A 27,376-nucleotide genomic window follows, 5' to 3' on the forward strand; every position below is an offset into this window, starting at 1 on the left:
ATGTTGAAAGGTTTCGATGTGTGAAAATTACCGATAATTCATGAATATTTCCACGTTTAAAAATACACGGCTTGGTCACTAATATTTGCTACAATTAAATAATTAACTGAGGCTCTGCTATTGCTGTTACCCTCCTGGCATGATCAGAGCTTATAGCTCAATATTATCCCATCCATACATTTTCTTCTACAGATAACGGGGAATATGAAAAACATTCTTGCTTCATATATCTAGCCAAAAAAAAAAAACATCCTAAATATTGATAGAAAAATTCTGACGTTTTCATCGTTCATGGATACTAAATTAGATGTGAGGTGAGAAGTGCTTTATGTTATGAATATCATTAAAGAACATGAATAATAGGAAATTAAAGAAACGACATTTTTTTGTTTTTATTCTATTGTTTATTATTATTGTAGAAATGGATTCAAGAAAGGGACTTACTGATCAGGTTCCTAACTGCTGGCAATTGAGAAGGTTCTTGAAGATAAGATTCGTGAATGTATTTTTTAAAATAATCAGCTGTAATTTTAAATACTTGCAGGATTATAAAACTAGCATTGATTGTTCAAATGATTAATAGCGATAAATTTATTTATCCCAGCAAACGGAGTGGCTTTGTTGATCATCATTATGATTATTTGAAAAAAGAACATGACTGGATAACGCAGTTGCATGTGATCTTTTGTAAGAGATGTCTCTTTTATGCTCTTCTATACGTTGCTCAACAGATTTGTTAGTTTGTCCGAAATAAGGGATATTGCAATCGCACCATAATTTATATACACCTGGATATTTTAAGTTGTGATGAGGAGGCTTTGGATGACTGATTAGAGAACGGATTTTTGGAAGGGTGGTGAAGAACGTCTTGATGTTATATATTTTAAGGACTTTTGCTAATTTGTTAGAGACTGTGCTAATATATGGGATGGAGATGTTGCCTTTAAAATTACTAGTTCCTGTGGTGCACTGTCTAGGAGGATCCAGAAGAAATTTCTTAATCGTTTTTTCAGAGTAAACATTTTGTTTAAAGATAAGCGAGAGTTGATTTATTTCTTTTCGTAGTTCATCTTGTTCATTCAAGAGAGAGCGTGCTCTGTGTCCTAAGGTACATATAGTTTCAAGTTTTTGTGGTGGAAAATGTTGAGAAAGATTATGCAGATATCTATTGGTATGAGTAGATTTTCTGTATATAGAGATTTTTAATCTTTCAGAGCAACGTGTAAGCATGACATCCAGGAAAGGCAAGGAGTTATTATTTTCTAGATCAGCAGTAAATTTTATATTAGGATGTTGGATGTTAAGACGATTAAGAAAAGCTATGAGAGATGTGTGCCCGTGATTCCAAACAATGAAAATATCATCAACATATCTTTTCCAAACTTTCGGTTTAAATGAGAAGGAAGATATAGCTTTCGTTTCAAAATCTTCAAGGAAGATGTTAGCTAGAACTGGGGACAAAGGATTGCCCATTGCCAGTCCTTGTTTTTGTTGATAAACGGAGTCCTGATATTTGAAGAAACCAGAATGAATGCATTATTTTAATAAAGCAAACATTTTTTGGATAATTCGTCCTTTAGTAATGTAAGTACCTCATCTGTAGGAACATTAGTACACAAAGATATAATGTCAAAACTTGCTAGAATGTCATTTTCATTGATGGGAATATCTTTTATATGTGAAACAAAATCTGTGGTGTTTTTGATGAAAGATGAAGATTTATTGGAGAAACACTTGAGGTACTTTGCTAGCCTAACAACACAGAAACGAACGGCAAAAAGAAACTATTACAGCAACAAATTAACAACAGCTCAGAATGACATGAAGGAAACCTGGCACCTGATTAATGAAATGCTGGACAATATACACAGAACCACTGCCTCAGAAACAATAAAATACAGCTTTGCCTGCGACCCCAAATCCCTCAAACAATTGGCAAACAAATTTAATCAGCACTTCGTGAACTCTGTCCAAAAGCTACAAGAAACAACCTTTCCTCACATTCTCCATTAGGTCCACGAGCAAGCCAGTCGATGTGGTTCCTCACAGTAACAAAAGAAGAACTACCACTGGCAATTCAACAAATTAACCCTAACAAAGGACCGGGGATAGACGGAATCGGACCAAAAGTCATCAAGAAACACTCAACCAACCTACGTCCAGTTATTCAAAAACTGTTAAATAAAATCTTCGAAACGGGACACATACCTGAAACACTGAAGACTGCATTAATCACACCCATATACAAACAGGGAAAAAGAAACATTATAAGTAATTACAGACCCATCGCCACGCTATCTGTAATCAACCAAATCATGGAGCGCATCGGGCATCATACCTTGAAAAATTTCAAATCATACCCAAAACACAATATGGCTTTCAAAAAAATAAAGGAACAGCAACACTCCTGGAAGACTTCACAGATCTAATAAACGCTGCATTGGACAAAAACAGAATAACATTAGTGGTATTCATTGACCTAACAAAAGCATTTGACACACTAACACACAAAACCTTGTTAACGAAACTAACCCATATCGGAATCGGAGGTCGTCTACTCCAGTGGTTTAAAGCATACACTAAAAACAGAAAGCACATCACACGTATAGGATCAGCACACAGCAAAGAGGTACATGTAACCTGTGGAGTACCGCAAGGAGCTGTCCTATCTCCCATTCTTTTTAACATATACACACACGACATAAGCCAACTCCCCTTAAAAAGTTAAATCTTCTTGTACGCAGACGACACGGCCATAGTATCCATTCACAACAATTCAAATATCGCTTACACAAATATGCAACACGACATCAATCAAATCACTAACTGGTTAACCGAAAACGTCATATATATAAACTCAGGGAAAACAAAGCTAATGGTATTCAAAACCCCCCAAAACCTGCCCATAGAAACTAAATATCTCACTGTCCAACATTCATCCTCCTATACATAAAGCGCAGAACCTAAAATCACAACCATCACACAGGTGAAAACAACACGTTATCTTGGACTTCACTTCGATGCAGATCAAAGTTGGAATAGCCATACAAACTACCTACATACCAAGCTTAGGATAATAGCAAGCAAACTATACAGATTAAAAGTCATTGCCCCAACCCACATAAAAATACTAATCTATGAAGCATTATGTGAAAACATTTTAAGATACGCAATCACATCATACGCATTCTGCGCAGACTACAGACTTGACAGGTTACAATGGTTGCAAGATAAAATGGTAAAACTGATATTCTGGGAACAACCCACTCTTATGCAGGAAGCACGGGCAAAACACAAAATATTTATGGTGAAACACTTATGCCACTACACAGTCATGTTAAAACATTACTACAGCCTGACATATAGAGTAACCAGAACAACATATCAAATAATAAGACCACAGTCAACAAACTGCATAACATATAAGTACAACAATCACCACGGCAAAGCCACCCGAAATTTCTACGTACCTGACATGATAAACAAACTGCCGTTCGGCAACAGAAACCTAGGAACATACAGAGAGCTGAAACAGGCACTATATAAATATTATAGCGAGAATGAAAATTAGAGCAATTCCTGTTTCTCTCCCCCCCCCCCCACCCACACGCACAAACCTGTGACAAACCCCCTCTCCAAAACCATCACTACAAGAAAATAAAGAAACAAACACACCTAACAAACACACCATATCTAAATCCAATCCTATTTACACAAAAAAAAAGAAGAAAAAAAAGTTAAACTGTAATAGCAGTTGAAGTCGTCCAAGCACGTACCAACAAACAGTAAAATCAACACCTGGCTGGTGACCATTACAGGAACATAACCATGAAACCACCACCCTCTATCATCTATTATCTTCCTCAGATAAGCTCTGCTAAGCTTCGAGGAAGAAAATTATTAACTTGCAAGTATCTGTTATTCACAATTGTAACATGTTATAAATATTATATATATATATATATATGATTATTACAGTATCTATGTATGCAATTTATCTGAGACATAAAAAAAATAATAATTAATAAATAAATAAATTATTATTGTTGTTGTTGTTATTATTATGTATATTCTATATTCAAAAATTCAAAAAATTCTGTATAATCTTTATTGTAAATAAAGTCACTCAATATATTAAAAAAAGCGATAATATCATTAATACAACATTACTATTTAACATGAAAAAAATAATGCAATAAATTATTCTTATTATTAAAAAATTATGTAAATAATTAGTTACATTGTATGTTTATGAGAATTAGGAATATAATATTTTAACTGCATATGTGTAAATAGTAATTTACAAAGATTGAGAAAGTGTGATTATACAACAGTATAATCACACTTTCTCAAACTTTGAAAAAATAAGTAAACTACAACATGTAATATTTAACTTGTGTAACTCTGAATCATATAATTGTAAATTATTACTGCAAACAAACTATGTTATCATCATTATTATTAAAATCTCATTATATGAAGCACTTAGTGCGAACCTTGTAAAATAATATGCTGAATGTTACTGAATGTTATATAGTGAATGTTATACTGAATAGTGTATACTTGATATACTGAATTACTCAAGATGATAATTGCATATATGTAAATATTTGAGAGATCAATAAAAAAAAATTATTATTATTATTATTATTATTATTATTATTATTATTATTATTATTATTATTTTATTCACATAATTGATACACAGTCAAAAAAAGATATTATATAAATAAAAATTTGACTGGTGATTCAGAACAATTCAGATTCTACCCAAGAATCTAAGAATAGTCCGTCCGGTACCATCCTAAAATATGGACCGTTCCAAGTAATGCTGTTTTTTTGTAGGTCATATGGGGTCACTTCATTGATTTTTAATTGCTGTAAATAGTTGGACAGCTTCTTTGAAGTTGCACCAAGTGCACCGATAACTATTGGAATGAATTTGGTGTGTTTATGCCACAGCCGGTCAACTTCGATTGCCAGATCTCGATATTTAGTAATTTTTTCCAGTTCTTTGTTGTTACTGTTGTTATCACTTGGCACAGCGATATCAATATTCCAAACCTGTCGATGTTCTATAATTATGATGTCAGGTATATTGTGTTCCAAACGCCGATCAGTTTGTATTCTAAAGTCCCAAAGAATTTTTGCTGTTTCGTTTTCCAATACAGTCTCAATTTTATGCTGCCACCAGTTATCAGAAGTAGGAAAGCCATATTTTTTGCATACATGCCAATGAACTATTTTGGCCACTTGATCATGGCAGCATTTATAGTCAGTTTGAGCTATTTTGCTGCAGCCACTGATTAGATGTTCCACAGTCTCATCTTTCTGATCGCATAATCTGCATTTCTGTTATTATTGATGTTCAGAATGTTTGCTTTGATTGCATTAATATGTAATGCCTGTTCTTGAGCTGCTAGAATAAATTCTCCTGTTTCTTATTTAATGTATCCGATTGTAGTCATTGCCACGTCTTGTTCACGTCAATTTTGTCGTCAGTATCTCGAAGAAATTGGCCATGCAAGGGTTTATTTATCCAGCGCACATATCGGATATTTGTTTGTTTCTTTTTGTGATCGGATTTGTTTCCTGTTGCTTTCAGAAGACCGTCTTGTGTAATTGCTTGGAGCATTGGCTCAGAGCTATTGCCGGTGTAATTTCTTAAACCAATTTCTTCTTCTTCCACAGTCTGTCTCACTTGCAGCAGGCCCCGTCCGCCTATTCTCCTCGGTAGGTACAACCGGCGAACATCAGTTCGTGGATGTAATGCATGATGCATAGTCATTAGTTTTCTAGTTTTGCGGTCTAGTTTGTCCAGGTCTCCTTTTGTCCAATTTATTATGCCAGCTGCGTATCGGATCGCTGGTATATCCCAAGAAATTTTCTCTGATTGTGTTTAATCCATTTAGTTTTGTTTTCGGAATATTTCTATCTCTTTTGATGTATTCTGATGCTGCCTGTTGTTTACCTTTCGAGTGGAGAATATCATAGGCTTCTAATATTCCCAGGTTTTTATAGTGTTCGTCAGCTGAAATTGCTTTTATATATTTCTCTTGATCAAAATTAAAATTGCTAGTGTCATTAATTTTTTTCTCGTTTAATAGATAAAATGGCGCATTTATCTAAACCAAATTCCATGTTGATGTCCTGACTGAAAATACGAACTCTGTTCAATAAAGAATCTATTTGCTGTGCCGATTTTCCCATCTGTTGTATAAGTCATCCATGTACAACAGATGGGAAATTTTAATATTACATTTAGGAATTTCATATCCAAGTTTTGTTTTCTTCAGAATCATAGACAAAGGTATCAAAGAAATGTTGAAGAGCAATGGTGACAAGGAATCACCTTGGAAAATTCTGGGTTTAATGTTGATATCTCCAAATCGTTCATTATTCACTATTAATGTTGTTTTCAATGATTTCATAGCAGTATCCAGAAACGAACATATGTTTTTGTTAATTCCAAATATTTTTAGTGATGATAGGATCCAGGAGTGTGGGAGGGAAGAATGCTTTCTTGTGGTCTATCCATGCCGTGTTTAAATTAGTTTTTCGTCTTTTTGAGTTTCTGAGAATCATTTTATTAATAAGGATCTGATTTTTGTTCCTATTGGATAAATGCCTTTTTATTCAATCGGATAAATCTGATTATCTGATAAGTAGTGGTATAGCGAATTTGCTATGATTGCAGTGAAAACAGCTTTAGCATAGTTGGTAGGCATGTTATTGGACGATAGTTACTTGGGTCTGCATCCTTATCCTTATCTTTCATGAAGAGAAAAGTGCGCCCAGATATCATGTAGTCTTCCACTGAGCCTGACTGCAACAAATTTTAACCAAAATCCACGTAGTTCGTCTTTGCCAGGTACAATGCAGTTTTTGAATTTTCTAGCTTGAGCGGTGACAGTTTCTTTAGTGATAATGACATTTTGCATTTGTTTTTGTTTCAATTCTGATTCTATTTTTTTAATCCATGAAGCATCTTTATTGTGTTCAATAGGATTATCCCAGATTGACTTCGAAAATGTGAGTGTTTCTTCTTTTTCGGATGAATGATGATTTGAATTTGTATTTCTATGGAAAGACTGAACAATCTCACGTTGGTTCTATCGAAATTTCATATTTTGTACATATTGGTTTTTTCTTGCTTCATATCTTTTAATTTTCTCTGCAGTCGCTGTAATTCTTTGTTTAAGCTCTTCGGTAACTTCAGAAATTGTTTTGTTGGCCAAATTATATGTGTTAATCAGTTTGTTTTTTGATAGATTATTATTATTATTATTATTATTATTATTATTATTATTATTATTACGGGAAACTCCAAGGCATCGTTGGACTCATTGAGTGAGGCCCTAAACATCATGTTCAGAACAGGTATTCAACATCCACACAGTATCTATCATACTTTGCCTTGAACTGATTCACAGTCATGGCACCCACAACAGACACTAGCAGCTTATTCCACTCACTCACTCACCACTGTCCAAGTAAAAAACCTAGTTCTAACACCCTTGCGAACCACACTTTTGACCAGTTTCCATGGATGGACCCTAGTCCTCCCACCACCAGTTCTGTTCTGAAAAATATCCTCTGAATTAATCTTATAGAAACCCTTCAGTAATTTGAATGTCTCAATCATATCCCCCCCCCCTTTTCCACCTATCAGCCAATTTCTGCAACCCACAAATCTTCCACCTGTTCTCATAAGATTGATTCCATAGACCTGCTATCATCTTCGTCACTCTCCTCTGGATCCTCTCCACCTCCTCCCCATCAAGAAGAAACCCTGCCGCCCAGATCTGGGCACAGTAGTCAAGATGGGGTCTTATCAAGGCTCGATACAAAGGAACAATAACTTGCTTGTCTCTGCTCTTCAGTAATCAAGTGATTTGATGAGCTGGTTTAGCCACTTTTGCGATGTGTCCCGTAAACGTCAACTCCCTATCCACCAACACTCCCAAATGCCTGGCCTCGTCAATCTCCTGGAGTACAGTTCCACTAATGTGGTATACTGCTACTAATCTTTTCATCCCAAAATGCATAACTTTACACTTTGCCAAGTCAAATTGACATCTATTCTCATTAGCCCAATCATCCAATCTATCCAAATCATCCTGCAAAATTTTGACATCTTGTGCATTCACTATTGCTCTACCCAACTTTGCATCATCAGCAAACAAATGAACAATTCCTCTCAGATCCTTTACTATATCGTTAATGAACAAATTCAACAGTAGTGGTCCACGAACAGAACTCTGAGACACACTACTAGTCACAGGCCGTCTTTGGACTGTACTCCTGAATAAACTACTCTCTGATATCTCTCCATCAACTACCCTCCTATCCATCTCACCAACCCTATATATCCATCCCCATGTGCTGCAGTTTATTTACTGATTAGAATTCCGTGTGGTATCCTGTCAAAGGCCTTAGCAATGTCCAGCGCAATCACTGTAAATTCATTACCCTTGTCCAGTTCAGCCGTCAGTGTGTTATAAAACGTGAGCAAGTTACTAAGGCATGATCTTTCCTTCACAAAATCATGCTGTCCCCCATACACTATCCCATTTACATCAGTCCATTCCTGTATTTTTCTCTTGACTACTTTCTCGAAAACCTTGACAACGATTCCTGATATGCTGATTGGTCGGTAATTTGCAACAGCAGTCTTGGAACCTCCTTTATGCAGTGGAACTATTTTCCCCTCTTTCCACCCCCTGGGACTAACTCAGACCCTAGACTCAAATTAAACAGAATGGTCAAGGGCACTGACAATTCTTTAGCCGCTTTACGTAAGACCCGAACTAGTATACCATCCAATCCCACAGATGTATTCACATTTAGGTTTTGTAATATATTATTCACCTCCATTTCATTCACCTCAATTCCCATATAGGCTATTGGTTCCTTCATTCCTTCAATATTAGGAATTGCAGGAATGAAGGAATTGCATGAATGCATGATATACACTTGCAAAGTGCTAGCCCAGTAATTCCACTTTATCAACTGATCCAGTTACCTCCCTACCCTCGGTGTAAAATCATTCTGCCGTATACAATTTTTCTTTTACTTGCAGCATATCACAAAAACTGTTTGCAGCATATCACAAAAATTCTCTTTAGCTTGCATGGCTAATTTCCTTTAATAATCCGCTTTTGCTTTTCTTACCACACTCGTTAGCCTTCTGGCCTGTCCTTTATACTGTTTGTGTGTCTGCAGGTCACATTTCTCCTTAAATTCCTTCCAAAGTAGTTTCTTTTTTGCAGCTCAAGCTCAATAGTGTTATCAGAACTCTAAGTATATAGTCAGCCATTACCTCCTTCAAAGGCTCCTTTACCGCTTTCCATGCACTATCAACCTCCAGCCCTTGCACCTTTACATGCCATGGCACCGAACCAAACAATCTCCTAAGCTAGTCATACTTACCAGCCCGGTAATTCCACATGTACCCTGTCTTAATTGAAATTCCTTATGATCACTCTCATCAATTGGTGGCAATGTGGTCATTTTCAATACAGTCAAATTCTCAGATGCAATTACTAGGTCAAGCAGTATCGAACCAGTATATTCCATTACATGTTGTCTCAGGTAGTTATCCCTTAATAACTGCATAAAATCCAATTCCTTCCTCCCATGTGTCTTCTCCTCCTTCCAATCAATGTTACCGTAGTTGAAATCCCCCATAGTGATTACCCTCCTTCCATTCATTGCGTATTATCTCCACCATCTATTCCATCACCTGGTTTATAGCAGCATCAAACTGTATATTTTGTTCTGCTAGTTTCAATCTCACACCAAATAGCCTCAAATGTGCTCTTTTCACTATCCTGCAGTTCATCTTCTATTCTCCTTGGCTGCAGTTCATCAGCAATCATCAATAACACTCCTCCCCCATTCTTTTCTCTCTGTCCCTGCTGAACACACCATACCCCTCACATTCAATCCCACTAGCTTTATCATCTTCTGTCAGCACTGTTTCACTAATGCCAATAACCCGTAGTCTGGAAGTGCCAACCAAGGCCAAAATTTCTTCCTTCTTGTTCCTAATACTTCTGGCAATAGTATACATAAAGTGCAGAAGCCCTTTAGTCGCACCCCTATCTTGATTTTTATTTTTTTTCTAATTTATTATAATTTATTTATTTATTCGTATGGAGTTTTCTCCCTTTTTCTCCCCCGTCCCTACTGGGGCGAGTTGTGCCCCCTCATGGGGGGTTAAGTATTTATGGCTGTAGATCCGTGTGTGTTCACGGGGCTGGTTTGCCTGCTTGCGGGATGAAAAACGCCAGATAAACTGTCGGAAAATACCCTGCTGTCCACGCCCAAGACCGGCTAACTTGGATAGGGCTGAGGAAGATCCTCAAATTTCTCACGTCTTCGACGGGAATCGAACTTGGGACACTCCTTCCTCAGTCATATGGTTGCAAAGCGCACAGCCACTAGGCTAACCGCGCCGACGGTTTCTAATATTAACCAATAGAAAAGCCTGAAAGACTTACTAATATAGACAAAGAGATGAGAGTAGCCATAAAACATATTAGAGCTGATATTGATGAAATCTGCAAAAGCTAACAAGCTGAAGTATCGCTTTAAAATAATTTCCATTTTTTTTCTTTTTTAAATGGAACTTATTTAAATGCGATGGTCCCCAAAACTTGAGGAGGTTCTCCAAATTTTTCTTATAATCAAAAGTGTTCCTTGACTAAGAAAAGGTTAAGCACCACTGCTCTTAACAAAGGGAAACTTTAAGGGTATGGGATGTTTTGCATTTTCATAAATGAAACTAATATGCTCGATTCGCTTGCTTAGAATTCTATCTCAATGATTCAATTTTTTTTATTTGAACATTTTTGGATATAATATAGCGCTAAAGAAGAAAGAATATAATTATTAAATGAATGAATTATACAATTTTCATATTTCAGAGAGGAGTATTCAACCTCCCTTATTGATGCAACCGTTGGCTTTTGACGGTGCACAATTTCCAATGTGCTTATGAGTCAATCGTATTTATTGATATGCAAAGTACTTCTACAGGTGTAAAGAAGCTCTTTATTTATATTTCACGTTATTTATTTATTATTTTAATTGCATTCATTGGCACATTGCTTCCAGATAAGATTATTTCGAATAAGATTTCTGTAAGACCATCACGCAGTCGTGTTGAAAAGGCCATTTCAACACACACCCGGTGTCAAGATGAAGTCATCAATGGCTACCACTCCAGATTCACGTGATTCTTGCTTTGCATAGAAGCCAAACTGAAACAGAAAAAAATTTAGACTTAGACACTCGAGACTAATTTAAAATCACGCTAACATCATGAATAACGTAATATGGAAAAAATCCATTGAAATGCACTTTTTGAGTTGGTTAAAAGCCATAAAGTAAATTTTTGGTGAATTGTCGCGAATACTAGAGTTGAGGTAATAATGGACAGAGTAAGTTTTTATATATTATTTTACTTCATTTTTATTTTCTTACATCTCCCACTCCCTCATCTGTGTATAATTGTTGGCTACCTGATTAGCCTTTTCTCACATATGTGATAGCCGGAAGATGCATATACACAATGTTGTTTTTCTTCTTAAGGGAGGAGTGCTACATCTAGTTTACGCTGAGGATATCAACATAAATGAAAGCACGTCTATGGCCTACTCGGCAATTGAGATGTCGTTTGGTTTTAATCTCGTTTCGATTTTGTCGGAGTAAGAGCGTAGCATTTATGAGACTTACAAAATGAAAGAGAAATACCAATTTCATAGGAGGTGGAAAGATATTCCCATGCATGTTATCCAAACCGATTACAGAACCACAAAGTCTGCAGGAATAATTCTTGCTTCATAGTCTTAGATTCCCTAACATGATTTAAGCGACCAACCCAAAGTTCGTAGACGAATTGAATTCTTAATATCCACACATATTCGAAATATTTTACTGAAAATCAGTTCTTCGTATGTACATATTCCGACTAAGGTAACCAACACAACTTTTCCAAGCCACTTCAGAACTCCAGTAAGTGGGGAACAGGTTCTCACACCCGCAAATGAACTTCAATCCCTTAGGATAATTAATTGGAGTCTCCAAATCCAATTTAAGTTCAAATGATTAAAGAATTTTTATCCTTGATTTTCCACTAAAGGTCTGTTATTCATCTGATACGGTGGTATCAGGTTTTCTCCCCAAACCTAGGTCTTTCATCCGAAAAACAGGCCAGATCAACACACACAATTTAAGCACATCGGACAAAAAATTATGAAATGCTGATTGAAACATGTACATAATTTTTAACTTTATGAGCTAAAGAGTCGAAGATATAGGAAAAGCAAAACTGCTGAAATTTGATTGTGGATGTCTGAGGCATGTATTCAATGCATCTGTGGCATCCTGTATTCTCTTTTACCGTCACCTTACAACCATGTGTCGTAAAGGTGGCGTAAACGAGTGGCAAAAGGTGCCACTCGTAAACGAGTGGCACTTTTTATTCGCCTAGAAATTAGACATTATTTGCAAGAGGTGGCGAAGTTTGATGGAGTGTCTGAATCCATAGTCAGTAGTGTCCATTTACAGCGGAAGAAGTATGGAAACTATCACCGTAGGCGGAGCTACTGTAGTAAAGGCTCTATGATGACAAATCGGGATCGCCGGCATTTTGTACGACTAGCAACAGTTGTACGTTTCCAGATCCGTTAAGCTTCGGCAGTACAATGCTGGACCCAGTAAACCAGTTTCAGAATGAACAGTACGGAGAGAACTGTATGGATTAGGCATTTTCAGTCACGTTGCCCGGATATGTCTTCAGTTAACAACTGACCAGAAGAAAAATCGACTTGCTTGGGCAAAACAGCATTGTCATTGGACCATTTCCCAGTGGAAACGAAATTCGATGAATCCAGTTTTGCTTTTATTACAATGATAGCCACCCCAAGGTCATGGGGAAGGCTGGAGAAGCATTCAATCACGCATATGTGGAAAAGGCTGTGCAAAAAGGAGGTGTCAGTGTCATCTTGCCATTTGTACAGTTTTTGGAAGACGGACACATAGTGGATTCTGAGTTTCAATATGATAACTATCGTGTCCATCGAGCTAGATTTGTGATGGACTGGTTTGCAGAACTTGAGAAAGACGTTCCATATCTCAATATCCAGGAAAATTTGGATGTGCAGGTGATTGGGCTCTGGAACAAGCAGTAGCTCAATAGAAACTACAGAGACAATACTGACGACTGACCTGGACTCTCTTGATAGATAATTCAGGAACTGGCGTCTTCAACCGAATACCAACCAGTCTGAGACCTGCTGCTTCCACCTTAATAATAAACTTGCCAACAGAGAATTTCAGGCTTATCCCTTAATGGACAATTTTTTCGACACAACGGTACCCCAAAGTCTTTGAGAATAACTCTTGACAGGTCTCTGACATTTAAAAACACGTCTTGAACATCGGCTAAAATCAAGACTCGCAAAAATATAATTCAGAAATTGACCGGAACATCTTGAAGAGCCTCTGCGACGACACTTCGATGCTCAGCTCTTGGCCTTGCATTCTCCATCGCCGAATACTGAGCTCTGTTGTGGATCAACACCCATCTGTTTGACAAACAGCTCAATAATACTATGCGTCTTGCTTCAGGGTCAATTAACAGTACACCCATAGAATGGCTCCCTATTTTAAGCCATATTCCTCCTCCACAGCTAAGAAGAGCCAACGCCTTATGTAGGGAGTATAGAAAGATACAAGAAAACTCCGATCTTCCAGTGCATAGAGACGCTTCAAATTTAATAAATAGATTGAAATCGAGATATCTCCCTGTTAGTACTGCTGTAAGACTTCTAGAAGATACTTTTGACGTCTATCAAGAGTGGAGACGCAATGGTAGGTTTTTGCGGTTCTATATACTTGCAGAACCGTCCTTGCATTGAAAAAAAGCCACCTGGATATGACCTTCCACGTAAAACTTGGATGCCACTAAATCGGCTAAGGCCACCACCACGGTCGATGCGCACACTTTTTTACAAGTGTCAGCAAATTCCCCACAATGTGACTGTGGAAGTGAGAAGCAGACCATTCGCCCTATTCGCCAAGAATGCCCACTGAGAGCATACGTAGGAGAGGAACAAGATTTCCTAGTTCCAACACTTGCGACTATTGACTGGATTAATAACTTAGAAATAAACTTGTGACATCTGACTGGTAGAAGAATCTTAATTTTTGTATTTGTAATTTCTACGGGTGTTGTTTATATTTTTAATGTGTTTGTGCTATACGATAAATAAATAAATAAATAAATAGTACATTTTTCGGCGTTATCACGTACCTGGTATTTTGTTAGTTTTGATGTTATAATCGAAAGACATTAAAAATATCTCAATGACGTATGCAAATAATATTCAGATCCTTACAGAATTAAGATATGTGTTAGTGGAACCAAAGTTAAAAAGGCGACAAAATTGGACTGGAAGCTAATGAATTCTATCTGGCGCGTATGTTTTAAGGTCATGAACTTTTTAATAGTCTTATAAAGTTATGTGCTGACACCGTGAATTCTTTTAGCCGGTCTTTGCAGTAATCATTAAATTGCGAACTCATCTACTTGCCTGCAACACACAGATTATTGAAGATCCTGTTTACCAAGGAGAACCGAGACGATAAGTGAGTGATTAAACAACTGTAAGTAAAATATAAGAATATTTACCAAGAAATTCTTACCGAGATTAAGTCGTTCTTAGGATTGTATGTTTGTTTGAGAGTCCTCCATTCTCCGTATGTCTTTCGGGGTTCAAATAAATAGTGACCATTGGGATCGTACCGCAAAACACCTATTTGCCAGGGACCAGATGTATATACACGAACTGACACACATAGTTTTCTGGTATATTGAATTTCAAATGATCGGCTGTATAGAATTGCTTCACCGTGAATAGCACGGTTGGAATCGAGCTGCATTACGTATCCTGTAAGAGTAAGAGGAATCCGATAATTATACTGAAAAAGGCAACTTTTGTTTCATGAGGCTCTACTAATTAATAGACTATCTTGCTTAAGAATCTAACTTAGAAACTCAATTAGAACTATGCATAAGAAAACGCATTATGATTCTGTGATATAAATTATGTTGGGGGCCACATGCTGAATGAAGAGTCTCCAGGTTATGCAAAGTCCCTCCCCTCTGCATCTGGAAACCAGAGTGAGGAGATAGAACGTTTTTAGCTTTGTATCTAAATTAAAGAAACTAAATTATACTTGCGAAGAAATTACATCCCTGTTTAATAATTTCTCCAAGTGTAAGTGAACAAAGCTTGTATACAAGTAAGATTCAAGTTTGTATATGAGAAACCTAGTCATGAAGATACTCCACGAGTTGCTTACGCTTGGATAGAAGATTACACCCAGAATATAATTTCTTGGCAACCATAATGACAGTGAGGAAGGTAAAGGGAGCAACTGGGATAACAACGAAATTCAAGACAGGCACCATAACAAGAGAAGTATCAAAATACAAAGGTGAGGGTAACAGAGGAGTGACATGAATGCCACGTTAACATAACTGGTATTCCTGAGAAGAAGAAAAAGACTCATCGAAGTAAGATACTTTCTAATAATTATAAAAATGATAATATAAGGAAAGAAAGCGATTAGGTTAGAGGCTCAGTACAGTGTAAGATATTTATGAATTTGTATGACAGCTGTCCTGCATCATTATCTTTGGAAGATTCCAAGTGCATGTGGAGAGATTGAAGATCTCGTGGATCAACCTGCTACCGAAACTAGAAAAGACTTTCCGTGCAATCTTTGAAAAGACTGATTTACAAACAGGGAATACCGAAAATCTAGCTAATAATACGAGTTGTCGTGTAATTTTATTTGTAAGAAAAACATCCGATATATTTTTATGAACGGATATGTTACATTTATTAGCTCCTTTTTGTGGTGTGATGAAAGTTTTAAAATCTTAGAATTGTGTGTGAGGTGCTTTCTAATAATAATACCCATGAAAAGATATATTAAGGTAAGAAAGAGAGTGAGTTAGAGACACAGTACTAATCAGTACATTGTAAGATATTTTTGATTTTGTATGACAGCGGCCTGCAATCCTATCTTTAAAAGATTCTAATATATGTGGAAAAATTGAAGATCTCGTGGATCAACCTGCTGCTAAGAAACTGTTTCCAGAAAAACATTCCATATTATTACGAAATTACATTTATTAGATTAAATCATCTCCTTTTTATGATGTAATGAAAAGTTTAACATGTTAAAATGAGATACCAAATATCGACCAATGCGGTATTAAAACCTCTCCCATGGGAATACAAACACACAGACTGCAATTCTTAAATAACGTTTTTCCACGTAAAAGGATTTGTTCGAATTTTGGAAAGCTGCTTTGAGAAGATAACAAACAGTAAAATTTGTGTGATTAATTTAAAAGTAATAATTACTTAAACTTTTCAGAAGAAATCACATTCATGTACAAGGCAGTCTCACTATCCATATGAAGACAGTTATCTAAGTTTAAGGACTCTTATCTCGTTTCAATTATATAGATCGAAATTGTGAAAATGATAATATGTTAGGCATCATAAAAATTAATTCAAATATTCATTTATTGTGCCCGTAACATGTATCGAATCATAATTTAAATATTCAGTAAAACTTTCTGCGTTTAACGAAGAATTTTGTGATCTTACGAAAACAACTTACCCGTTCTTCCATTTAATGCCATACTTGTTCTTTTAAAAGAATCGTAGCTCTTGTCATCCGCAGGTGAAGTTTCGCATTCGTCTTTCTCGAAGTCACAGCTATATTTTGACATCGGCACAAGTTTGGGACGTTTCTCTCCTGTGGTGGCAAAATATGCTTATTAGAAGGAAACAAATTCAGATTACATAAGGAATAGACTTACAAACTGCGAAATGGTGATTTTTCAGTAGCGCCATCTAGAGTATTACATTAGTTCCAGTCATACCATCTAGTAGCCTTGCTAGTGGACGAGAATTCCGTCTCCATTATTATGTAACGCCTATATATTCGTAGTGCTTATTTATAAATATATTTGAAATAGTAAATACTAGCCTAACGTTCATCACAATAAGACTGCACGCATTTGGCTCGTACTTACCAAAACACTGATACAGCATGTTGATTCGATCGATGTCCATGTTTGTCATGTCGGTATTATCTTCTTGTAAAGGGATACGCGCTCCAGGAATTTTTGGAGTCATGGTCTTTGTCCAGTCCTTGCTGAACGCATATTCATCGGATAGCATGATGGAGTTGTAGTCAAATTCAGTAAGCAAGAGGTTTTCAGAAGACAGCAACTTATAAAAATTAAACTCCATACCTGGGAAAACAAAAAAAAAAGAAAAAAAGGCACCATTAAGTATTGCTAAACTAAATAACAGATATGGAATTGTGGATGCACGATTCTATTTCAAGAATGAAAGTGCAAGTTGGAGACAAACCCTTCTATTTAGTTTAATGCAAGCACAGTTTGGGCAAAGAGTAAAATGCCAGTCGAAAATTTTGTAAGGTCATAAGATTTATTCATCATTTGTTTAATGAGATTGATTGGAAATATCGTGTTCGATGAAAGCGGACATTTTTTAATTAACTAGCTCAGCTTTAACTTTAATACCTGTTCACAGTACACATATTTCACAAGCTCATTTACATGCTTTTATCAAGAAACGTTCTGAACAGTTACACATTCATAAAATTCAATGGCATTGGACCGTTTTAGTAGGGAGAGAGAGAGAGAGAGAGAGAGAGAGAGAGAGATACAAAGTAATTTACCTGGGTTGATATTGTTCCAGTGGATGTTCAAGTACTGATCTCTATCCGAGCGACTTTGCTCGTGGTAGAATCCAACAGCATGGAGGATTTCGTGGAGGGCTGTTCCTTTATATTCGCAACCGTCTCCTAAAGAAATCACTTGCGCTCCTCCTGACATTCCAACATCGGAGTAACATCTGAAATAACAACATGGAAATGTCAATTTAGAGCGTGTAAGAATCATCAAAACGTGATGAGTTCTGATCTTTTCTGTAGAATCATCTTTTCTTTCTGTGTAGACACTTGGACAAGTGAAGAACTAAAATACAACCCAAATCTTAGGCAAGAGAATAAACTGACAGTTTTTTTTAGCTCTTCAGATATCGTACATAGCAGGAAAGTGACAGCAAATGAATGCAATAATAATCTCTATCAGAAACTGCTTAAAATAGATAGATAAATTCCATCGTTATATTTGTTTTCACATTTTCCCCATTTCCTTCAGTAGTTTTTTCCATACGTCGCCCACTAATAGGAGTTATTTCACACTGATTTTTAAATAAACTAGCCAAGTAGTGCAGATTTAGCGAATATATTCGAAACAACCTTAAAATATCCCTTCTCAGACTGCATCTGTTGGCACATTCCTGAATACTAACAATGTTAACTTGCTGCGTAATATCCTCGTTTTAATACGATTCTGCCAGAATAAAGAGAAAGCTAGGAAGACCATCTAGAAGATTGGAAGATTCACTAGTGAAATCTATGGGTATAACAATGAAGAGAGAAGCTCCAGATCGAGATCGTTGGAGGCATCTTTGTGACCTGCATTCATGGAGAAATCCTGAGTAAAACACAGGTCCATCAAAGTAATCAAGGTAATATATATAGAATTCTTGCTGGTTCTTTCCTTTTATTTAAGGAATTATCCATTTTTAAATCTTGGTCAGGTTTATTTACATCCAAGACAGCACTCCTTTGTAGGTCTGAAAATGTTTACCATGTTTCTGGCCAAAACATTCTTATTCATGATTATATTAGTTTGTTCATATAATCCAAAGGCCGTAGTGCCCAGTAGTCATGGACACTATGGCCTTTTCATAAGAAAGATTCCGGTAATTGGACCACATGTTTATTAAGCTAAATGAAAATAAAAAACAAACCAGACAAGTCTCGTAAGTCGTTTTACTTACATCTTCAGCGGTCAAAGTTAACTAAAAATTTAAACGCAAGAAATGAGAAATTATTCAAAATAATTCATTATATATATATATATATATATTTTTTTTTTCTATTTATTTATTTATGTATAAAATCTAAACTCCGTATCATTAAATTTTAATTATATGCATATTGTTATAAATATGTTTATAATTATAAACTCGGTATCTCTAAATTTATGTGTATAACACACACACACACACACACACACACACACACACACACACACACACACACACACACACACACACACACACACACACACACACAATAAATATACAAAAAGACCAGTAAAAATTACTAATAATACGAAAATTAAGATTCTTCTGTCAATCAGATATTACAAGTTTATATCAAATTTATTAATCCATTCAATGGTTGTAATTGTTGGAACTAGGAAATCTTGTTCCTCTTCTTCGTATTCCTTCGTATGCTCTCAGTGGGCATTCTTGGCGAATATGGCGAATGGTCTGCTTCTCATTTCCACAGTCACATTGTGGGAAACGAATTTTCTGACACGTAAAATAGTGTGCATATCGAACGTGGTTTGTCCTTAGTCGATTTAGTGTAATCCAAGTTTTTCGTTGATGGTCATATCCACGTGGTTGTTCTACATTGCATGGAAGGTTCTGCAAGTATAGATCTGCAAAAAACCTCCCATTGGCGTCTCCACTCTTGATTGACGTCACAAGTGTCCTCTAGAAGTCTTATAGCAGTGCTAACAGAAGGATATCTCAATTTCAATCTATTTATTAAATTTGAAGCGTCTCTATTCACTAGGAGATGGGGATTTTCCTGGATCTTTCTATACTACCTACATAAGGTTAAAAATTTCATCTATTCGGCGATTATAATGGAACTTAGGTCGATGATCGGTGGCTTAGCGCTGAAGAGTACAAATGCCGCTTCAGCTGAGTTACACAGGCTATTTTGTTCCTTCTACTGGTGGCATTTATGTGGACAGGAATACTCAAAATAACTCCCTGGCTTTTTCGTATATGGGTGAGAGGGGGGGGAGTATAAGATCAAAACAATGATTGATTGAACCTTTACAGATCTCATTGTACAAACAATTTACTGCGACCTCGGAATACAATTTTTTAAAGATTCCCTAGCATTCCCTGTGGTGTACAAATGGCGTCCACAAATGTATGTGGGGAAGAAATGAAAATGCCGCAGATACCACGTACATTCTACACACTTTTGTTATTTCATAACATGCCATATAAAAAAAAAACTCCATCGTAAAAAAAAAACGTAAAAAAACAACAACTCCGCTTTGTTATTCGACAGTCACCATCTTCTTCTTCCTCACATGGAATTTAGGCCAAGTGACCTGTTCAGGTCTCATGTCCTCTCTTTCTTGGTCTTCCGATTCTTCTTTTCCCTCTTATTTTGTATCTGTATAATATTTTTGGTAATCTGCTGTTGTCCATTCGATTTAAATGTTCTAGCGATTTTTGTTTACTGTTTTATGTAGTAATTCATTGGTTTTATTTTCAGGGATTGTAAGATTTCTTCATTTGCTTTTGTGGTCCCGCTTGGTATATCCAGCTGTTTTTTTAGAAATGTCCTTTTTGCTGTTTTTCATATTCATATTTCATCTTTCCTTTTTATGGTGCATGTTTCGTTTCTGTATTGTAGAATTGGTTTTGACAAGACATTATATAGTCTGATTCTAGGGTGTTTTTGTACTACTGATGGCTTAAAAATATTATTTATTATGCCATTTACTTTGACAAAGTTTGATATTTTAGTGTCTATGTCTTTTTCTTCTTCGTATGATAGATCACATCCCAAGTATCTGAAAGTGTTTACTTGTTCTAGCATTTTATTATCTATCACCATTTTACTTCTTATTGGGTTTTCTCCTCTAAGTGCCATTATTTTTGTTTTTTCTTTAGATATTATCATATAATATTGCTTTGAGATATCATTTAATGATTTTAATGATCTTTGTAAGTCATCTTCTGATGTAGCTACTACTATTTGATCATCTGCAAATAGTAGTGTATCTATCTTCATTTGCGGGGTTATTTGTATACCAAATGGGTTATGCTGTTTCCAGATTGTTATTATTTCATTTATATATTTATTGAAAAGCAGAGGTGAGAGGGTACATCCTTGTCGTACTCCTCTTGATATATCTTTCCATTCTGAGGTGTGTTCTAATTTAACTGCTATTTTATTTCCTGTATATATTTCTTGAATAGATTGTAAAAGTTGGTTTGGTATGTTTAAATCGGCTAATATTTTAAACAGTTTTTGTCTACTAATTTTGTCAAAAGCTTTTTCATAATCAATAAACGCCACATGTGTTTCTTTTTGAAATTTTCTTCTCTTTTCTATTAATAATTTTAAAGTAAAAATTGGATCTATGCAGGATCGGCCTTTTCGGAAACCGTTTTGTTCTTCTAGTAATTTGTCTTCTACAATGCTGCTTAGTTTCTCTTTTAATATTCCTGCATATATTTTATATCCTGTATTCAGCAGACTAATTCCCCTATAGTTATTGCAATTGTCTTTATTTCATTTTTTATAGTTTGGGATAATCGGTGCTTTTTTTCCAAGAGTTAGGAGTTTTTCCAGACATCCAAACCATATTAAAAATATCAGAAATCTTTCATTTTGTAACTGTCCTTTTTGGTTTTTATTATATTTCCTATTACTTTGTTCCAGTCTCGTAGTCCTCTTTTTCTAATCCATTTGCGCTTTATTCCTAAGGTTTCTGTTGCTGTTTTTGTGAGAATTTGTTTTAATTTTACCATTCATCTTCTGTGTCACTTGATTCATGTGTAGTTTCTGTTTTTAAGTTTGTGGAATTTTGATATTGTTGTCTAACTTGAGGATCCTGTAAGGAAGAAATTTTGTAGCTTGGCTGGTAAGAATTTTCAATTTTATGTGGTTTTAGCCACTTTGGTTTAAATAGAATTTTTGCTGATACCATATAGTGATCAAAGTTTAATTCAAAGCCTTGATGTGCTCTTACGTCTAAAATTCACTTCGCTAATTTAAAATTTGTGATAACGCAGTCAATTACTGAATTGTAACCTCTGGCTGACCAAGTATATTTATGTATTTCCTTGTGTTTACACATTGAATTCATTATTCTCATATTATTATAAATGACAAAATCGCGCAATCTGCTGCCATTTTGATTACAGGTATCTTCGCCAAATTTACCTATACTTGTTTTGTATTTTTTGTTTCCTATTCTTTCCTAGACAGTTATCATGAAAACCGAACTATAGTTCTACTATTTATTACTTTAACATCAGTAGTCTATTGTAAATGGCAGCTAATACCCTAAGTACGTAGCTCATATATTTAGATATGATTTTTTTAAAATGAGACAATAAAAGTAACACCGAAAGAACAGGTAATATCGTAAATAGACGCACGGAGAAAGAAAGAAAGAAAGTCAATATTTCAAACCTACCCGTCTTTTGATACTATATTAATGAAGTTCTTGTGTTTAGTCCGGTCCCTGGGAACGAAACTGAGGCACGTGTTGTCTTCAATTTCCTTCATCGCTTCCATTATGTTTCTAATGTTCACTGGAAACAGAAGTGAATAAATGTGGTGATAAAATGATTAATATATAATGTTTGGTACCGATGGAATATTGCATTAACTAAGACCTTTAAGATTTCAAATATTTAATTTCCTACAGAAATTGCAGTAGTTTGTAGTTAACAAGTATGAAAAATCATAAAGGGGTTTTTCAAAGAACATTGTATTGATTTAGGATAATTTATGCAAATATTAATATATGCTTAGGCAAACAGTAAGTGAACAGTTTCAAATTAGACATACACATACACAAAAACATAAGTCAAAAATAGTCCTGTAGCCGGATACAATTTCTTCATGTTAGAGATCACTACAGTGCAGCTACCATGTGATTGAAAGGTACGTACATTTCCATCAGAACGGACGCAGTCATTCAAATGGCATTAAAATAAAATATTAGAAAGCTATGCCTCTGATAATATCGTTGATAGGGTACAGCGAAGAAATCACCGATTTTCACTTTTATCAAATGAAAAGAGGGCTGCGTGCGTGCAGTTGACAAGACAAGATGTAAAGACAATACCCGTTCATTTTGAAACAGAGTTTATCCGTGCAACAGTGAAAACTTCTAGAAAGAAAATAGACCGGCCTGGAAGCACTGTTCAGGGAAATCGCTTAAGGAACATAAGGGGAAAATTTATGTATCTTCCTTGGCAAGGACAATCAACGGATTTAATGCTGACTGATCATCCCGCGAATGGAACAGCACGTGCCTGTCGCCAGAGGAATTATCTGCAGCCAAAACGTAAGCAACTGCCGGAAGCAGTCGAGTTGCCATTCTCCAGCATCTCTAACGATCTCATTAAGCGTCTGGCGTAGTCCAAATCCACACTTGAAGTGCGTTTCATGAATAAAGGGACTACTACAGATATAGTAGTGTTGAACACATAATAAACAAGTCAATCGATTCATATAATAGTGCCAGTAGGAGGCTCCAGTCTATTAAACAAACAGCTCGAGACCTAGCGGGAAGGAAGACTCCCAAGTGGTTCGATTATTTTTTATTGAGAACTTTCAATTTGTTGATGCAATAAAAGGGAAGTCGGCTATACTGATAGTGATTTATGAAGGCAGTTTAAAAATTGTTAGTTATGTATTAAGATAAATGCAATCAACACAAAACATAAAGCTCTTCACTTACGTCTTGATCTGTCGATGACGTATGGAATAACACCTTCCGGCCAGAGGCGTCTCTCGCTCACAATGGCGTTCCTGTCTTGAATCTGAAAAGAGTAGATTCAAAAGTGTATTTAAATATGCAAATTTTCTCAAGAAAAACATTTTACAGATTTCAGAGAATGTCACAGAATGACAGGAAATCTTCGCTTGTTAAAAACCAACATCGTTTACTATTTGCTCAACTTACTAATAAAATAATTGTAGCACATGACAGTGAAAGGGACATCGTGAAAGGGATATTTATGGATATTCTACTAAGGAATCAGTTACATTAAAAGTCTCGATATTTCAAAGCCTACACATACTGACAGCCATCTACAATCCTCATGCCATCATTATAAATCTCAAGAATTGGGTATCATTTCCACACTAGGAGAAAAAGTCCGCCGTCCCCTCACTGACAAGAACGAACGTGCCAAAGGACTTCAACATTCAAAAAACAATTTCCTTCATAATGGCTATAATGACCACACCGTCTCCAGACTACTTAGATATGAGACCAAATAAATTTCTAATATGGAATGTAAAACCAAAGTAGTGTTTACCCCCTTTATCAAGATGAGTTCACTATTCCGATCCACAAAACCTTGATATAGGTCACTTCAATATCTGGGTGTTTATTCGATTCTGGTGCGATTGCAGTTCATCTTTCTATGGACAGACAGAAAATGAGCAAGGAACTGAAGAAAACGTCCAAGATATTGAATACCGTAGAAGCGAAGTCTCATCTTATGTGCTCTCTTCAGCTAATCCACAAGACGCTTCATCAATGAGACATCCAGTGTTATGGGATAAATCGGGATTATGACACCGGTGCTATGATGCAGCGAAGAGAAACATCCGGGAGTCTTTGGAAATGGCATTGAATCCTAAACATTTCAATATTAACCCAAGAATGAACTTGTCTCAATACATCCTAGCCACCATTAGCGAAACACGTGAACTTGAAGGTAAACACGCACAATCTTCTGAGCAATAGATATATTTTAAAAATAACTTCAGTCACTTCTATAAATGCATAACATTGTCAGATTTGTTAGTCCTTACAATTAGGATGAAACCTCGTGTTGTCAATTAAAATTAATGTTGTCATATATGGAAAGTGATTAACAAAATTAACAAATGGAATTTATTACCTCGTTGAATACGTTGATATTAGACGTAATTGGAGTAATTGGAATTAAAAATTGTAATGTTTTTTTTTAAGACACTTACCGTTTTAATATCAATTCCCGTGATGTCCCCTTGGAATAATCCTGGAAGAAATGATTCAGAAATTTTATATTAGTAGAAGTGAATCATTCTACAACAATTAAGAGCCTTTATTTGGAAATTTTGCCAACATTTTTCAGCTTCAAGGTTTATAACAAGTATGAAGTTTAACTTCCAGTTGTGTGTTAAATTCAACGCGCTTTGCTTCGTTGCCAAGAAATAAAAAATGAAAATAAATAAATAAATAAAAATAAAAGTTAATAAATGAATAAAAATAAATAAATACAGTCATCCCTCGACTTACGTCCGGGTTCCGTTCCATCCGGCAGGACGTAAGTAGAATCGGACGTAAGTCGATACATTCAATCAACAGAGGTATAGGGGTTAGGGACTTAGCCGTAATAATTATACTCTCATTTAAATGTTTAACCTTATCATAAAACTATACTGGGTGTTACTGCTACTACAAAACAGGAGAATAATCACCGAAATCTTCCTCCACAATCACATCTTCATTACCTTTCCTGTAATGAAAGGCAATGAAGTGAATGGTCAGGCTGTGGTTCCTCTGGTGTAACCTTTTTTTTTTTTTGATGAAAATGTCCAATGTGCTTTGTTTATTCCTCTTCTCCTTTTCATCATATATTTGTCCATAGCAAGCAAATGCATCATGTACTTTCGTTTCTATTATTAAGTAGCGTTCAACATTGGGGGTCCATGTCTTCAGCCATTTTGAGAACATCGCTAAAAGAAAAGAACGTTTCCCTTCACTGTAAATTATTTAAATACCTCTTCCTGTTTCTCTTTTACCTCTCCGTTTTTTTTCGAAAACGAAAAAAAGGGAGAGGTAAAAAGTTCGACCAATCCTTCGTTGGCCATCTCTTCAGGGGAACTTTCTATGAGTTGAATTATGTCATCATCATTCACTTAGCGATTCAGATTGTTTGCTGGGCCCATTATTACGAACTTCCAAAATCATGCACAAACTTTTTTAATGTCTCTTTCTATATGCCACTTATACATTGAGAGGTCACTTCGTCCCAAGCCACAGCAATATTTTTAATTGCATGATAAGCTAAAATAGCTACAGCTTAGGGCCTCGCAATCTGCCGGGGCCTCAAATAAAAAATATATATATAAAAGTTGATAAAAAAATATTCGTAAAAAAATCATTCAAATGAAGTCAGACATATCACGATGATAAAATCTAAATGATTTTAAATATACAAAATATAACAAAAGACGTTTTTTCCTTCTCAAAAACGTATTAATTAAAATTTTTAACTTTAATACTTAAATAATTTTTAATTAATTTTTAAAATCATTATTTAGAAAATTATTTAGAAAATAAACGCATGCTTTATTATTTTTTTAATAAAAATTAAAAGACAATATATTTTCATATATTAAAAAGGCGTTATATTTAAAATTTTTCTGAGACCAGCTGATGCAATTTAAAACACTAGGAGGCCTCTGGGTTTTATATAGCTTAAGGCCTCAGCAAGGAGGCATCCTCAAACAATTTTTGATTCATCCACCACTTCTCATTGCTCCGATAATGAACTGGGAGTATGCTTCCTAATGTTTTTGATGATTCGTGGATTCTCGCTGTGCCATATCAGAAATGGTTTCAGTTTGTATCCAGCCACATTACCCCTCACTGAATCGTAATACAGGCATTAAGAGCTTTGAAACTAGATAACGATTTTAGCTTTTTCTGGATGATTGTCCGATTGAGCATTTTTTTTTCCAGAAAGGACATCTCATCCATATTAAATATTTGCTGTGACAAATAATTTTCTTCCGTAATAATTTTATCTAATTTTTCCACAAATTCCTCTGCAGCCTTCTCAGCATTTCCCATACATTTTCATATTATGCAGCGCAAAAAGCTGCTTGAATCTCATGAACCAACCGGAAGAAGCCTTGAATTTGTAGTCGTAATGTTCCTACTTTCTTCTTCAACATGTTGAAGAGACTTAGTGTCTTAGCGGTTATGGTCATAGTGATAAGGGGTATGCGCTTTTGGTTCAGGTCCTCTATCCATGATGCAAGTAGCTTTTCCATATCACCGATAGGACCTTATCGTTGATTCAACGGAAGCAGATCCTTTCACAGCCTCTACGATTTTATCCTTATTTTACTAAATGGTCGTCACTGTAGAATGAGACCATTCGAAGTCATGTGCGATCACATTGACGGGCATACCAGCTACATGTTGCTTTATAACTTCCAACTTCGTTTCAAGATCATTGCTCGCCTCTTCTTCTGTGATTCTTCACTAGGTTTTTTGATTGTGCGTGTAGAGGCCATGATGCACAAAACAACTCGAAATAGTTAACGATTAATACACAAATAACCCATTTTTCAAACACAAAATCAACAGGCGAACTGTTGAAGACACGTGCCG

At 35.7% G+C, this 27,376-nt stretch overlaps 1 protein-coding gene across 1 annotated transcript in view; it reads right to left on the reverse strand.

The window, feature by feature from the left end:
* Positions 1-27,376, reverse strand: part of LOC150105196 (uncharacterized) — an 86,445-nt gene that overhangs the window by 36,745 nt on the left and 22,324 nt on the right. The window contains exons 3-9 of the mRNA XM_090395136.1: positions 24,970-25,010; positions 23,717-23,798; positions 22,442-22,559; positions 17,803-17,978; positions 17,129-17,350; positions 16,711-16,848; positions 14,716-14,960 (exon numbers count right to left, since the gene is read on the reverse strand). Coding sequence (XP_090251262.1) covers positions 14,716-14,960; positions 16,711-16,848; positions 17,129-17,350; positions 17,803-17,978; positions 22,442-22,559; positions 23,717-23,798; positions 24,970-25,010 — 1,022 coding nt within the window. The remainder of the gene's footprint in view (positions 1-14,715; positions 14,961-16,710; positions 16,849-17,128; positions 17,351-17,802; positions 17,979-22,441; positions 22,560-23,716; positions 23,799-24,969; positions 25,011-27,376) is intronic.

Source organism: Typopeltis vanoorti, chromosome 7, assembly GCF_054136105.1.
Source record: "Typopeltis vanoorti isolate ZY-2024b chromosome 7, IOZ_Tvanoo_1.0, whole genome shotgun sequence".
In the NCBI taxonomy this organism is placed as follows: Eukaryota; Metazoa; Arthropoda; class Arachnida; order Uropygi; family Thelyphonidae; genus Typopeltis; species Typopeltis vanoorti.